This window comes from Ahaetulla prasina, chromosome 1 (assembly GCF_028640845.1).
Source record: "Ahaetulla prasina isolate Xishuangbanna chromosome 1, ASM2864084v1, whole genome shotgun sequence".
Lineage (NCBI taxonomy): Eukaryota > Metazoa > Chordata > Lepidosauria > Squamata > Colubridae > Ahaetulla > Ahaetulla prasina.
In genome coordinates this window covers 331039355-331055775 of record NC_080539.1, presented here as the reverse complement: position 1 = coordinate 331055775, position 16421 = coordinate 331039355, and the positions used below count along the sequence as shown (strand labels likewise).

The 16421-nt window shown below is 38.9% G+C and overlaps 1 protein-coding gene across 5 annotated transcripts in view; it reads left to right on the top strand.

The window, feature by feature from the left end:
• Positions 1-2162: 2162 nt before the first annotated feature.
• The window catches only part of TC2N (tandem C2 domains, nuclear), a 45743-nt gene continuing 31484 nt past the window's right edge, over positions 2163-16421 (top strand). For 3 of the 5 annotated variants that reach the window (XM_058162573.1, XM_058162571.1, XM_058162570.1), the window contains exons 1-2: positions 2163-2582; positions 6494-6587. In XM_058162573.1, coding sequence (XP_058018556.1) covers positions 6542-6587 — 46 coding nt within the window. In that variant the 5' untranslated portion in view covers positions 2163-2582; positions 6494-6541. The remainder of the gene's footprint in view (positions 2583-6493; positions 6588-16421) is intronic. The other 2 variants (XM_058162574.1, XM_058162572.1) reach the window with 1 other exon arrangement.

Sequence of the window (16421 nt, the reverse complement as noted above, 5' to 3'; positions counted from 1 at the left end):
TTAGTGCGGAGCAGTGGCATAATCCTAGAACCAGTGGCCCTTCAAACCCAAAGGCGCTCAGTCTTTCCAAAGGTCAGTTGGTTCCCCAGTGAAGCCCTCACAACCTCCAGTCACCAGGATAAAATGTCACTTAATTGGCCAGGGGCCGAGAAGTGAGCTGCTTTATATGGATGCACAATTCCCATCCTCCCCATACCAGAGATTATCCAAAAGTATGACGAATGCTATCTCCATCCCACAGCCAGGTTTGAACCCTGACTGAAAGGAATTTAAATAATCTGCTTTGTCCTAGGCCCTCTGAAGCTGCTACACAACCACTTTCTTAACCACCTTCTCCAAAAGGTGGAGGTGAGATACTGGAGGAAAATTGTCTATATAGTGGGGTCCAGTGACGGTTTCTTGAGGAGAAAGCAAACCAAAGCCTCCTTAAGAGCTAAATGCCGCCTTACTCAAAGAATTGAGTAGTAGAACCAGTAGAACCCACTTGCATGACACAGAATGTGAGAGGTGTTTGTAAACAAATTGGTATATATTGTCATCTTTGATACCCAACTAGTCATTCTTCATGGTCAAGACAAGTTTAAAATAAAATAGGAAAATTATTCAAGAATCTCTGATAACTAATCTTGTTTATAATTTACTATATCTCCTAAGCATATAAACCAGTGCAAGAATTTATTTATTAGATTTCAGATTATTATTGTAAAATGAAAAACTAAACAACACATTTCTCCAGGAAGTGATATTTAAAAGTGTTAGAAATTGTTTTTGCTTAAGAGTTAATCAAATGAAAGTCTCTCTTGCAACAAAATCAACTCCTGATAACTACATGGACACAGACTTGCAGTTTTCTTAGCAATACAGAAATGTTTTTTCATTGTCACCTTTTGCAATTTTTACTTCCCGTCTAGTCTGCATCTCTAGGATTTCTAAAGAATTTGCACTAAACTTACAGTTAAAGATAGGTGTACTCAGATGGTCACCATTATTTAGCTATTTTAACTGTTTTTCAGAAATAATTGTCTTTATCTATTATTCAAAACAGAAATGGTGAATATGCTCAATTTCCTTTCTTATGTTTTTATTTTCCTTCCCACTCTTTGCCTTTGGGTGGTTTTTTTTTAATGCAATAATTAAGGAAAATAAATTCATGGGACTTTGAAATGTTGTTAAGATTACTTTGTCCTTGTTTTGAATTCTGAAGTGAAACTTAAACCCATCAATATAATCTGCATAATCAACCTGTCTTGACCACTTCTTCCCTCCCAGTTTAAATTTTACTTTATGTAGTGAGTTAGTCTGAGGAAGTGAAATGTAGCTTTGTAATAAAATGTATTGGTTAAGAAAAGACTTTTAGCTACCAAAGGTTTAATATTCTCCCAACAACTGCTCAAGTGCAGGAGTTCGCATTAAGCTAAACAAAGAAAGTTCTATTACGGCTTAGACACTGAACAGAGCCATTATACTTGTTCTCCAGATCACAAGGTGGCAACTCTTTGTTCCCGATTTAGATAATAACTAACCGACCACGATTTGCTGCCTTCACCTAAATCCTGCAAACGAGGGAATTCTGATATTTGCAGATCAAAACCTGAGACCTTTAGGGCCTTTGCAAAGGGTCACGTCCCGTTTAAGGAGAAGAAAAAGTCCGAAGCGCTTAAGGAAGTTAAAAGCTTCATGCCTCAGGAATCAATTTGGGAGCGTAAGGGCAGTTACACCTGCTTGCAACCTTCGGGAGAGGAAACCAGACTCGTTTTTGCGAAAGAGCAATAATAATTTACCAAGAAGGCCGGGGGGGGGGATGGAGGGAAGCACACCACACTCACAGCCTGAAAACCTGTTCTATTACTTAGATGAAGAGCAAATGTTGCACGGAGCAGGTGAGAGATTCCAGAGAATCCAGACCAAGGAGGTCGAGGCCTGAGTCCGAATAACCCGGGCGGGAGGAGCGAGGGGGAAAAAAAGGTCCTGTCAACCCGGGAAAGGTCAGCAAAGGCGCCACTTCGCCAGCTAAAATCTGGCAAACGACTCCGGGGCAAACCAAGCGCAAAACCTGAGGGAAACGATTTGCATTTCCAAAGCACTTTTGGAGGCGGCCAGCTCCCCGCCGTTGAAAAGGGCAGCACGAAGTGTCCCGGGGGGGGGGCGGTTAATTCTTTACACTTCGTGCAAAACAGACCAGAGGAGGGAAGAAGGTGAGGCGGGGGTGTGTGTGAAGAGAGAGACATTACACGTTAGCGGAAGAAGAGCACATTCTTTACTCTGCAACCCCAAGGAAAATAAGTTTTCTCCTGCGGGCGCGGAAGCCCTCCTCCTCCTCGGCCACCTGGGCTCCGGCGTCGCTTTTCCTCCTCGGGCGAAGGGAAAGCGGAGGCTGCGGCCGAGGCTTGTGCGCGCTCCCGGGGAGGAGCCAGGCATTTGTGGCCCGAGGGCTGAAGCGCGCTCTCTCCCCGGCTGCCGGTTTGCCTGGGGCTGGACTGCGCTGGAGAAGAGAGCGGAGAGACGACGATGAAGAGAAGCGGCCGCCGGAGTTTATTGTTGGCCGGCTGTCCCGAGTAGCCGGTAGCTTCCTGGGACGCGCGGTGAGTTTTTTTCTGAAGGAAAGAAGGTTGCCGAAAGGGAATCGGGACTTGGGTCAACCAGGTCAGATTAAATAATACCCTTTTTCTTAGTGCATTTGAAACACGAAAGAAGCCGGCGTGGCAGTCTTCGCGTGCCCTGATATTAGAAAGGGAATGTTGCATCTGATTTATTCAAGAGCTTAGGGCGCGATTCGGGAAAATGTGCCAGAAAAAAAGGGGTCTCCAACTAAGCAGGATACTATTTTCTTGATCTGGGTGCGGGGGAGGGAAATAAGTCTTTCTTGCTTTGGAAGCGTTTCAAAAAGCAAGTTCATTTCTTGCTGATAACTTTAAACGCTTCTCTGAAATTAATTACTTTAGTGCTGTACCTCCGTTATTCATTCGTTTGTGCTTCTTTTGTGCTGTCAACTTGGGGCTGTGTTGGCATCACATAGAGCCTCACACTAGCCAACAACACTTTTTCTGGGGTGGATGAACCCAGCCTGTTTGATTAACGTTTCCGGAATATATTACTTTCTCCTAAAAGTGTCTACACTTTATATTCTACACTTCTTTGTACAAAACCTTTGACTAATATTTTAAAAGCAATGGAATGCTAAGAAATCCCATCTTTGCTACAGTAAAACTAGCAGCTACTCACTGTAATTTTCTGGTATTACCCCCCTCTGCCGCTTTAAATGCTAACCCTACTGCCAACAAATGAAATAAAATTATTGAATTTTACCAACAGTGCTTAGGTAACTCCTGATTTAACATCTTCATTTATTTTAATTGGGCAAGAGGCCTTAGATTATAATCTTTTATAATTTTCAAGCTAATCAGTTCAAACTTTTAATTATAGATTTCCCCCCCAGTCTGTGTGATAAGAAATGCTAATTATTTTTGAACAGCAAATAATATATAGGTTTGATACCCAAATCTCATAGTTATTTTACATTTCAGAATAAGCTGTTATAGGGTAACCAAAATCCAGACCTCAGCTAGGCGGCAGCAGAAAGATAGGGTTGTTCATTGTTGACATTAACTGGTTGTCCAGATTTTTCCAATTTGGATGTGGCTATTCTGCTGTTTGTTGTAACTAACCCTTTTCAATCTTAAAATGTGCTGAAAATAGGAGAAATTTAAAAAGATTTAAGATATAATTAACTATAAAAGGTATGTTTTCCTTCTAATGGCTGTATGTACACAATATGGTAGCCATTAACAGTTTTGTACAAACCACCAGAATGATGTTCACAAAACACAAACAAACTTTGTTGCTTAATATTATTTGAATAAACCTATATAGCAGTGAGTGGGAATGTAGTCTATCATATAGATTAGGGCCATCTTCAGAATCATCAAAAATCTCTTTTCGCAGAGGTTTGGCAAAACTGTATACATTTCTGTATAAATCCAGATATACCTTGTTTTCCTGAAAATAAGACCCAGCCAGAAAATAAGCCCAACCATGATTTTTCAGGATGCTTGTAATTATAAGCCATACCCCCAAAATAAGCCCCAGTTAAGATAATCAGTCTCAGGGGAAGCATGGCCAGCACAGGAGGTGGCGAGGGTGCGGGGGCCAACAGTGTCTTTGGACGGCACACTCTGGGGCTGTGCAGCCTGTACAGCACAGGTGAGTCTGAGTGCTGCAATCCCCAGGGTGGCCTTCCAAGCATCAGGTGTAGGCAGAGGGAGGGAGGCACGCGATTAGGTCCCTGGATTTGCCACACAACCACCAGCCCCATGGCAGCTGTGGGCAAGCAAAGACAGATGGTGAGATGGAGTGGTTGTGTGGGTGGTTGTGCTGTGCATTATGTGGGCCAAATCATATGCCTCCCCGTGCCTCTGCCTCCGCCTGCTGCTTGGTCGGCAGTCGCAGCACTCAGACTCATCTGCGCTGCACGGGCTGTGCAGCCCCAGAGTGCGCTGGCCAAGGGGCTGGTGGACTGTGGCTGCTGTGAGATACTGTTGTTCCTGCACTATTGTCGCCTCTTATGCACATAACCAGGGGGGTGGGGTGCCCAGCCGGACTGGGCTGGGGCTGGGGCAGGGGGCAGCCCCTCGCCATTATCCTGATAATGTGTTTCCCAAAAATAAGCCCTAATGCATCTTTATATGCATTATATATTATGAAAATTTGCACTATATATAGTTGAGTCTTATTTGCAGGGAAACAAATGAAATATTTAAATCAGTAGTCAGTCCTACTAAGTAGATTGTTTTTCTATGAAATTGAATTTTGCATGTGTAATGGATTTTAAAGAAAAAGAGTCACGCAGACCTGGAAGATCAGTCTTCATATCCTGTCCTAGTGAGTGAAGCTTAGGCAGATATTGAAAGAATGGTATGGCTCATAAACACTCTCAATTTTTTACACCGTATTTGTCTACTTTACTCTATTTATGTAGTCTTTGGCTCGAGGTTTCTTATCCATAAGAGAATCTTAGTTTATATTGCTTTTATCCCATTACTAATATTTATTCAGAATTGATAAATTATGGATAGCCTATGCCTACGAATTGTTTTATAATTACTTTATTACATTTACTTTTAATGTGACTACATATATGTATAGTTGAAACTCTTGAATTAAATTCAATTAAATGCTTCCTTTTTGAAGCTCATTGCAGTTAAAAGTCAAAATGGTATTTCTTCCTCGCTATGTGTTATAGCAAGGAATTACAGGCCTTGTATGTGCATTTTTTTTAATAGGTGAATTTTTTTCCTTCTCCTTGAATGGCTACACATGGGAGTGCCCTGTAACTACTAAAAATAAATAAAATAAAAAAATAACCTCAAACCCACTTGCTTTAAAGTTTTTTCCTTACCTGCCTACACCACTTTTTATCTAAATTCTGTTGCTAAAGATTTGTACTATCAGGACATTCTGTTCTGATGCATAGCTTTGATCACCTAGCTGGCTGGGTGTGCTTAGAGTATCTAGCCATGTCACATAGCTGTCTAAAAATAAACATGTATGATACAATTAGTTTTTAAAACTTACGTTCAAAGGAAATCTTGGCAAATCCTCATTTGGGTGCATTTTTTCTAGTTAAATCCTAGCTATGTTGTGTCTAGGAGAAGTCCTAGCGTTGTCATTCAGTTTACTTTTTAAGGTAAAGAGTAGAATCAGCTTTAGGGGTATTTGAAGGGACCACAATAATAACATTGATTCAATTACTACTGTTGCATAAATAGGCAGAAGTGGGTGTGGTTTTTTGCAATATTATTCTCATATGAACTATTTTATTTTATATTTTAATTAATGCATTTATTTTATTGAATATGTGTGATTTCCATATATTGTATTGTACTGTAAACCATTTTGGGAAAATCTGATTTTGAAAACTAATTTACAAAATATATAAATAAATAAATATTTCTCTCTTCCCTTTCCACAGCCACTTTTTTTTTCATTTTAAATTGTTCAGTGGTTAAATCTGTAAATATTCTTACAAGGATGGGTGAAACTAAGTTTGCTTTTTTGCAATTCCAACTTGAAATCCAGAGAGAGGTTAAGTCTGAATATTATTTGAATTCTTTACCTTTTAATGAAACACGCTAGGTTAACTTTTGTTTATTAGAAATGTGTATTTATTGGAAGTAAAATCCAATGTGTGCAAATAATTTACAGCATTAAAAACATGCCTTATGGCTGAAAGTACAGTAAATAAATAAAACGTGTCCACTGACTGTGTTTAATTCTATTTAGATTCCACAGTGCATTTTCTCATTTCTGCCCTATTGTTTGCTATTACTTTTGTTCCAATATGCTACTTGTATTTTCTCAGAATTGATTTATTAAGAGACTATTTTGTTCCTGAGTTTATGGATGTAGATAATGTGTATTTTACTTTTAAATTTTTGATTATAGTTATGTACCACACTATAGAAAAAATACGATCACGTTCTTCCCATTCTCACAGGGTGAGACCAGTTCTCTGTCTTCAAAGTATGAACTGTTAGCAATTTAAATGGTGATTCTTTCATCTGCCTTATATTCCACACCCACACTTTCAAGTGAGTCATCATTTGAACCTATTCTCTTCATCCTTAACCTATGCTGCTTTAAAAAAATTTAAAAGTTGCAAAACTGCTTCTGGGTTGATGGTGGGTTTGTAATGTTAGAAATCTTAGAAATTGCGGTCATAAACGGATGCTTTCTGCCAAGTGGCAGAACCAATTTCTCTTAAGATTGATCTTAGTCAGGAAAGGATGTGCAATGTATAGGTAGTCCTCAATTTGCGACAGCTCATTTAGTGACCGTTCAAAGTTACAACAGCACTGACAAAAGTGACTTATGATCATTTTTCACGTTTGCGACCCCTGCAGCATCGCCATGGTCATGTGATCAAAATTCAGATGCTTGGCAAGTGGCTCATATGTATGACAGCTGCAGTGTCCTGGAGTCATGTGATAATCTTTTGTGAACGCCTGACAAGTAAAGTCAATAGGGAAACCAGATTCACTTAACAACTGTGTTACTAACTTAACAACTACAGTGCTCACTTAACAACTGTGGCAAGACAGGTCATAAAAAGAGGCAAAACTCACTTAACAAATAACTAACATTAATTTCACACATGAGGATATGCAAAACATTTCAAATTCAAATTGTTTGGAGTTTTAAATACTTAATTCGAATGCAAAACTATTGCATTTCATGGTGTTGTATAGATGAAATAGATTTATCTTATAATCATGGAAGTGTCTTATAATCATGGAAGTGTCTTTACTGAATCTGCACTACTATTAATCGTTTCATAGTTCCCATCACCAATCTCTTTCCACTTATGACTGTATGACTATAACTTGTTGCTGGCAATCCTTATGATTTATATTGATATATTGATCATCAATTGTGTTGTAAATGTTGTACCTTGATGAACGTATCTTTTCTTTTATGTACACTGAGAGCATATGCACCAAGACAAATTCCTTGTGTGTCCAATCACACTTGGCCAATAAAAATTCTATTCTATTCTATTCTATTAAGCTTGAAACGATGCATCCCTAATGCAAGTTATCAACTTGAAATACTTCCAAAATGATCAAAACAGTTTTGCAGTTAAAACAGGACTTAAAATAGTTAAAATCCAAGATGTTATGAATTGAAAATATTTTGAATGCCCTAACCCTACAGTTATAGTCTAACTAAAAAATGCTGCCATAAAATAAAAAATATAGTCTTTTCTTTCCCTTCTGTTGAATTGTGTCTGATTCTTGAAGACCGCCTGGACAAGTCCCACAATTTTCTTGGGAAAAAATTTTCAGAAGAGATTTGCCATTGCATCCTTCCTAGGGCTAAGGCTAGAGCTAGGAGACAGCTGGCTTTGTGCCTAATGTGGAACTAGAGCTCACAATCACTTGGTTTCTAGCCTGAGGTCACCAAACTAGCTCTCATAAGCATGACAGTTTGCAAATAAATATTGCAAACTGCTATAACAAAATACTAGAATTTCAAATTATAAGGCAAGAAATGGAAAATGTTTTTTTCTGAGATTGCATTACTATATATATGGTGCATAAATTACTTAGTATCTTTTGAAGAATTAATCTTCCCTCGTAAACCATCTGTTTATTAGAAGGGTAGAGACTGCAAATTATTTATTTATTTACCGTATATACTCGAGTATAAGCCGAGTTTTTCAGCACGTTTTTTGTGCTGAAAAACGTCCCCTCGGCTTATACTCGGGTCTATACGGCTTATACTCGAGTTTTGTTTTTTTTTAAGCCCCTCGGCTTATACTCGAGTATATACGGCTTATACTCGAGTTTTTTTTTTTTTTTTTTTTCACATTTTACGGACGGAAGCCCTGCGGTGCAGTGAGAGGCGGGCGGGAGCCGCCAGCCTTCTCAGCTGAGGGAGGGAGGCTTTCCCCAACCGGTAGGTGCCTCATTTCCCACCCTCGGCTTATACTCGAGTCCCCAGTTTACCCCAGTTTTTGGGGTAAAATTGGGGACCTCGGCTTATACTCGGATCGGCTTATATTCGAGTATATACGGTATTTATTTCATAGATTGCCTCACTGTAGAAAAATCTGTGGGGCTGGCACCAGAATCATTTTTGCTCTTCCATGCATAGCATTAGATAAATTGCTGTTCTATACTACAACAGAATACAAGTAGTCCTTGACTTATGTCCATTTGTTTAATGAGAGTTCCAAGTTATGACAGCCTTGGAAAAAGTGACCTCTCCTTGACATTGCAACTCTTGCATGACTCTTGATCACATGATTGCCATTTGGGTGTTTACATCAAAGGCCTGGAGAGTAAAACATATGAAGAACGGCTGCAGGATTTCGGTTTGGCTACTCTAAAGAAAAGAAGAATTAGGAATGACATGATAGCAGTATTCCAGTATTTGAGGGGCTGCCACAAAGAAGAGGGGGTCAAATTATTCTCCAAAGCCAGAGGGCAGGACAGGAAACAATGGTTGGAAACTAATCAAAGACAGAAGCAACCTAGAATTAGGGAGAAACTTCCTAACAGTGAGGACAATTAACCAGTAGAACAGCTTGCCTCCAGAAATTGGGCGTGCCATCATTGGATGTTCTTAAGAACAGTCTAGACCAGGGGTGAAATGCTCCCAGTTCTAACTGGAACTTGCAATCCGGTAGTGAGTATGGCTGCTGGTTCGGCAATCCGGTAGCGATCGCTGAACCACCGGCGAAACCCGCCACCCGGGTGTCATTACTTCCTGGTTTTAATCAGGAAATAATGTTTTTTTTACCTTCTGCGCATGCACAGAAAGTTTTGCACATACGCAGAAGGTTTTGCACATGCGCAGAAAGTCTGTGTGTGCGCGTGGCGTGTGGACTTTCAAGCCAGCAAGGAAGGTAAGTAGATTTCATCCCTGGTCTAGATAGTCACTTATCTAAATTGATATAGGTTCTTCTGGTTGAGCAGGGGGCTGGACTAGAAGACCAAAGTCCCTTCCAGCTTATTCTATTCTATTTATGACAATAACAGCATTTTGTGATCATGTAATTGCGATTTGTTAGCCAGTTTCTGTCAAGCAAAGTTAATTAGGGAAGCCAGAATTGCTTAATGGCCATGTGTTATGCTTAACAACCATCTTAATGACCACAGTAAAAATGGTCATAGTCAGGTCTGCTCATGTGATGGTTCACTTAATAATCACATCCCTTAATGATTAAAATTCTGGTCCAATTGTGGTTATAAATCAATACACAGGAATATCTGTGTGTTTTACTAGTTGGCTTAAATATAGTTTACTGAATAATTAAGGTTGACATTATTCATATAAGACATTAAACTATAAAACTGTATTAAAGGATCATAACAATTGAGTTTGCATAGTATAATGAACTAAAATTAGCATGTATGAAAATATATGCAAGATACAAAGTTTCATTGGAACTTTGTAAATCAACCCAAGAGAATAATAGTATAATATTAATACTTTGAAAAGTAATTAGATTGTATTCAGTATAAATTTAAGTTTCTTAATCCTGAGACAGTCATCTGTGCCAGTACTCTTCTGCACACAAATGAAATTACCAAAAACTGATTTTTTTAAATAAGAAAAATAATTTGTAATATTTTGTTTTTAGCTTCAGATATGAATTGCAGCCAGTATTCTGTCATCAAAGATTCTTTATTCATTACTGATTAGGAATCTACAAATTCATTCATTAGCTCATGGTGAATCAAGCTCCATTTCTTCTCCCTCAGCTGAGGGATAGGAATAGTTTCTGATCTTTTCCAGTGTTCATAGCTGCCCTTAGTTTATGCAGAGCTTTGTCTAATAAAGCCCTGATCCTGAGCGATTTAGTCTTATGATCTTGCATTAATTTTTACAATCTTAAATTTTCTCAATATTTTTTTATGAAAAATGCTTCCAAATGCCTTTTTTTTAGTCCCCTCCTTTGGGGTCTTAATTTGCATGAAACTATGCTGCATCTGAGGAACGCGGTGGCTCAGGGGCTAGGACGTTGAGCTTGTTGATCGAAAGGTTGGCAGCTCAGCGGTTCGAATCCCTACTGCTGCCTGTAACGGGGTGAGCTCCCGTTACTTGTCCCAGCTTCTGCCAACCTAGCAGTTTCGAAAGCACGTAAAAATGCAAGTAGAAAAAATAGGGACCACCTTGGTGGGAAGGTAACAAAGATTCGTGCGCCTTTGGCATTGAGTCATGCCGGCCACATGACCACGGAGACATTTTCGGACAGCGCTGGCTCTTTGGCTTTGAAACGGAGATGAGCACCGCCCCCTAGAGTCGGCAACGACTAGCACGTATGTGTGAGGGGAACCTTTACCTTTACCTTATGCTGCATCTGCATATATTTTAATTTGCAAAATAGAATAAAAGTGGTTTAACTCTCCCTACACTTGCCAGTTTTAAAGTTCCATTCATGAAGCTTGAGTTCATCCAGCTTTTGTTGAGCTCTTAGTCAAATGTCAAGTCATTTAGACCTACACTATGATATAAAGAATCATGTCAAAATATGATTAATGAGTTGTCAGCAAATGGAAATAAGAATATCATCAACTGCCTACAACTGAAGAAAAACAATATTTACAGAAGTTGTGGCAGTAACTGAAGAGCTGTTTTTTGTTCTTAGAAAAGACCATTTTGAGAAATAGGAAAAGAATGGGATATGGTACCAAAACACATAATTATGCAATAAGCAACCAAAAGAGGAACTTATCCAGTTAAAAGTAATTAGTGGTTTCCGTGATGAACAAAGGGATAACGTGAGTTTTAATCCGGGCCAGTCATAGAAATGGGTTTCTTCATACATGTTTATGTAATGTCTCATAAAAGATTGTCATTGCCCAGGTGATTTCCATAGCAATTTGAGTTATCAGTCGTTTATTAAAAGATTAAATTTACTGTATATGTTGTTGCTTAGTTTTCTTGTATTTCATTTTCTTTCATATGTTGTGCAGCAGTTCCAGATGGGCCACAGCTTCCCTTTGTGTTTTACTGTCAGTGTGTAGTGTTTGGAGAGACCAAAAATAATGCAGGATAACTTAGAGATAAAAATGATGCATCAAAGTATTTTTCTGTTAGAGAAGAGACAAAGTCCATAACCCAAGATCAACAGCTCTGAATATTTGTTGGCTTCTGCCTTGCTTTGATTCAGCTGAAGCAAGATATGATTGAAAGGAAGGCTACAGAGCAAATGTAAGCTGGCAGCTGTTGTGATCATCTCAACCAGTGGTGGGTTGCTACTGGTTCTCCCTGGTTCGAGAGAGCGGTAGTGGAAATCTTGATGTGTGAGCGAACTGGTTCGCTCCGTCCATCAATTGGGCCCCCCCGTCTGCCCTCGTGCTATACATACCTTTATTCCTTTGTTTTTAGCCCACCTGTAAGGCGCGACAGAGTGGATTGCCATGCCTCAGCTGTATTTTTATTCAATGGGCTTGCGCAAAGCACAAGTTTGGCGCATGTGCGAGCATAGCAAGCACACTGCAATCACGCGCAAAGCATGTGCACGAAGCGAACCAGTGGTGAAACCGGTTAGAACCCACCACTGAATTCTCAACCATACCATTTATCATACAATTATGATAAATGGTGCATTGTCTGAAATTTGTAAGTGAAATTAAACTGATGTCTGGCCAAAAAATGAATTGAAAAATGTAATTTTTTTAAAGAACCCAAGATTCAGGTACAAGCTTAGAGGCTAATAGTTAATTAAAAGCCATTTCCTTCCAGTGAGCTTGCTGCTTTTTTTTTGCTGATGACTTTTCAATTTCCAATGGAAATTAGTGGTAGGGTAGAAGCTTGCATCATGCAGACTTACTACATACCATTTTTAATGTTATTAAGACATGACCAAGCTAGGCACATGGTCATCCAAAGGATGAATGATATGGATCTTCAGGCTGAGGTAAACAGATTGTCCCAGAATAATAGAATTTGGGTTACTAAGATTGTATTGGAACCGGAATGATATTTACCCAAGAATGTATGTATAGTTTGTTGGTCTCCATAAAATTTTATCAATCTATATCATATCTGTCTGTCCATCCATCTATTCCTCCCTCCCTCCCTCCCAGGGTGAGAAAACCACTCTTTAAAACTAGCATCCTTCTTTATGCATTGTTGCAAGGCAAATGCACTAAAATTCCATTGACAGAGCACCTGCCCAAGTTGTGCTAAGAAATAATCAGCCACATGTTGTAAATTTTACAAGGTTGTTCAGATCCATTTTATTTTACCTCTATTATATAAACCTGTTGAAGACAATCAGACCTTTTGGATGATTCACCCGGTAGCTAGATTCAGGGTTGCCACAATGGAAATAAGGCAGAGACTAGGACAAAGATAATGTTGATTTTTTTTCCCAGTTTCATTGAGCTCTAATAGTATAATTTTGTTGAAATGCTATAATAATATATTTTGTTGAATTATTTTGTTGAAATAATTCGTAAGAAAATAATTCTTAGGAATTATTTTGCAATGGCTTTAGTTCTGTTATGATCAAGGTTATAATATAACTTTAATGGTAAAAATATTAAGTTTTTGAGAAATGTGTTGGTCATTAGGTAAATAAAGATGATTTAACTCTTATACTAAAATATTACCACCATGTACCACCATAAACAATAGAAGACAAATAGGATATGAAAGTAGGGATAAATAATAATTACCGTATATACTCGAATATAAGCCGATCCGAGTATAAGCCGAGGTCCCCAATTTTACCCCAAAAACTGGGGTAAACTGGGGACTCGAGTATAAGCCGAGGGTGGGAAATGAGGCACCTACCGGTTGGGGAAAGCCTCCCTCCCTCAGCTGAGAAGGCTGGCGGCTCCCCGCCCGCCCTCTCACTGCACCGCAGGGCTTCCGTCGGTAAAATGTGAAAAAGAAAAAAAAAAACTCGGTATAAGCCGTATACTCGAGTATAAGCCGAGGGCTAAAAAAAAACCTCGAGTATAAGCCGTATAGACCCGAGTATAAGCCGAGGGGACGTTTTTCAGCACAAAAAACGTGCTGAAAAACTCGGCTTATACTCGAGTATATACGGTAAATGTACCCATTGTTTGGGTTTGAATAGCTGATATATTTCTATTACCTTATGTTCTGTGTACGGTCTTGTGGTCTGCCATTTTTAATGCCCAATTTAATGCGTGATTCACTACAGTATTTATGGAACATTATCTATTTCAGAGGGGTTTAGTTTATTTGCTTCTAGAAGCACAATTTAGTTGAAGATATTTCCTTATTGGAGAGAAAATAATAACAAGCCACAGGTTTTTACTCTGAGTCTTGTGCTCACTCAAGAGCAAAATGATTATGTTGAAGATGCCATGTATCAAGCTGCTTCTAAAACTTCATTTGTATAAATTAACTATTGTATCCTCATTGCTTTGAATTAGACAAAGAGTAGCTGGTTAAACATTTTAACATTCACAGAATATACACGTAATCAAATCAAGAGTCAGGCTGTATTTCCACTTTATTTTTATTTACTTTTTAACCATGCCTGCTGATCCTGTTCTGTAACTGAAATAGGAATACTTCGGTACCGTGTAATAACTTCACTTACAAACTGCTGGGTACTCTGCTGACTGGCACTCCATTGGCAGTGCAGATAGTTGGGAACCCATACAGCTGAAGACAGACTGCATATAAGAAAGTTTTGTATAGTGGTTTTACATTAATCTCAGGAAAGTGGCCCCCAACCTTGTGGGCAGTAGGGACTGGGGCATGATTTCACACATTACCTAGATCCATTGGGGATCCTTGTTTTAGAGCCTTTGGGACAATGAGTATACTGTAATATTCTGTATAGTAGCCACAGAAGACAATATTTGTAGCTCAGGTTTGAGGTGCTCCCTGGTGCTCTCTGAGCTTGATTGTTTCCAGATGGTTCACTATCAAACTAGGTTATATCACCAATGATAGTAGGGATTGAGATTTGCTTTCATTTTATATACTAGTAATTTGCCCTGTCAATGTTGGTGGGCGTGGTCTTGGTGGCTCCTTAATTGGGCTGTTGTTACTGTTAGCTTGTTTATCTGATTTGGTAGTTCCTTGATTGGGTATTGTTTGCTTCTTGATTGTTGGTCTAATGTTGATCTTGCTGTTCATCTCTGCTCATCTGGGTGTTGATTGCTGGTGAGGAGGTGTTTTGATCTCTTTGTTTCCTTTTTGCCTCTTTGATTGTCTCTCTTGAATGGTATATAGATCCTGTTTATCTCTATGTACTTGTTGATGGCCAATTTGTCTGAGAGTCAGGCCTCTAGAAATGTTCTAGTTTTTTTTGGATTTAGCTTGTTCTAGAATGCTCACAGTTTCCCAGTTTAAGTTATGGTTAAGTCTGTCCATGTGTTGTGAAATTAGGGAGTTAATTGTTGAGTTGTGTAGTATCCAATTAAATACTGTTGCAGTGTTGTGAGGTATCTGTCATTAAAGAACATGATCTATTTCATAGGGGTTTTCTCCTTATGAGTAGTAAGTTATTTCCTTCCAGGAAATACAATTATGTAAGGGTATTTCCTTATTGGAAAGAAATTAAAATAGTAACAAATCAGAGGTTTTCAGTGTGACTGTTGTGCTCACTTAGGAGCAAAATGATTAAGTAGGTTAAGATGCCACGTTTTGTTCGGTAGATACCCATGCATTAAAGTAAATTCCTACCTTGCAGTATAGCAATACTTGCTTTTTGCCATTCTGTTTGCAAAGGTGAAATCAATTCATCCTCAACTTTAATAATGATTAAAACTGAGCACAATAACCTATTATCCATAACAGAATATTTAATCTACATATGCATAACTTAGCCATGAATATTTACCTAAGTTCATTTAGTACTGAAAGAAATTATGATTGTCTGCTAACTTAGGACATGCCTCAGGATGGTATTTATAGAAAGACATTGCTTCATACTTGCATTTATCACTCTGCAAGCAGAGAAAGAATTCATTTAACTCCCATATAGTTGCCCAATGCCCTTAAAAAGCCTAGCTTTAGGTCTTTAGAGGGCTTAGACTCTCCACGCCCCAAACTGTGCTTACCTTTTTCTGCCAGCACTAACAAAGAGAACACACATACACACAAACACACCATTGCCCTAAAAGGCAAAAGGAGAACCTCTGGGACCATTAATAATTTGGAGTTCATTCGAGAGGTGCTGGAGTACTTTTCCATAATCCAGGTATAATATGTGATTTATTTTCTCCACTGATAGATATCCCTCTCCCAATTAAGAAACAGGATATTTCTTCCAGGACCCTGTATCAGTAACGGTCTCTGGTGAAAATCTTTGTAGAGAGCAGCTTATTATAGTTTTCAGTTCCAGAGAGCAATAGTAAGGGTGAGTCATCTGTTTCAGAAATCCATTTCATGTTCCTCTGGAAGTAAGTCAGTAGACTCTCTACTTAGCTCACTACTGTCTACATTAGTAACTAAATTTGTGTATCTTACGCTAATCCATAATTTATTTTAAGTTCAGTATTGTTTATTGAAGCCATAATGACCTGATTCACACAGAGCTGGAGTTTACAAATAAAAATGGTTGAATTCATGCATGACACTAACCCAACACCAAATGAACTAATTAAAGGAAGCATGACCCTTTTGCTGTTACACGTTGTATTTAGAATCTGAAGAAAATATTGTAAACGTTTCCAGTGCGCTACTTGGATAATCAATGGATAGGCTTCTATAGATGACATTTGTAGGGCGGCCACTTGGTCATCTTTGTCGCCATTTATATGCCATTACAAATTGGACAAATATGCCTTGGCTGAGGCTGCAACGGGTGTTGCAGAGTGTACACTCCACCCGGGGCCCAGAGGTCAGTCAGTCTCCCTCCCATCATAAGTAAGCTTGGGTATATCCCATCCATGGATTATCCAAGCAGCTCATTGGAAAAG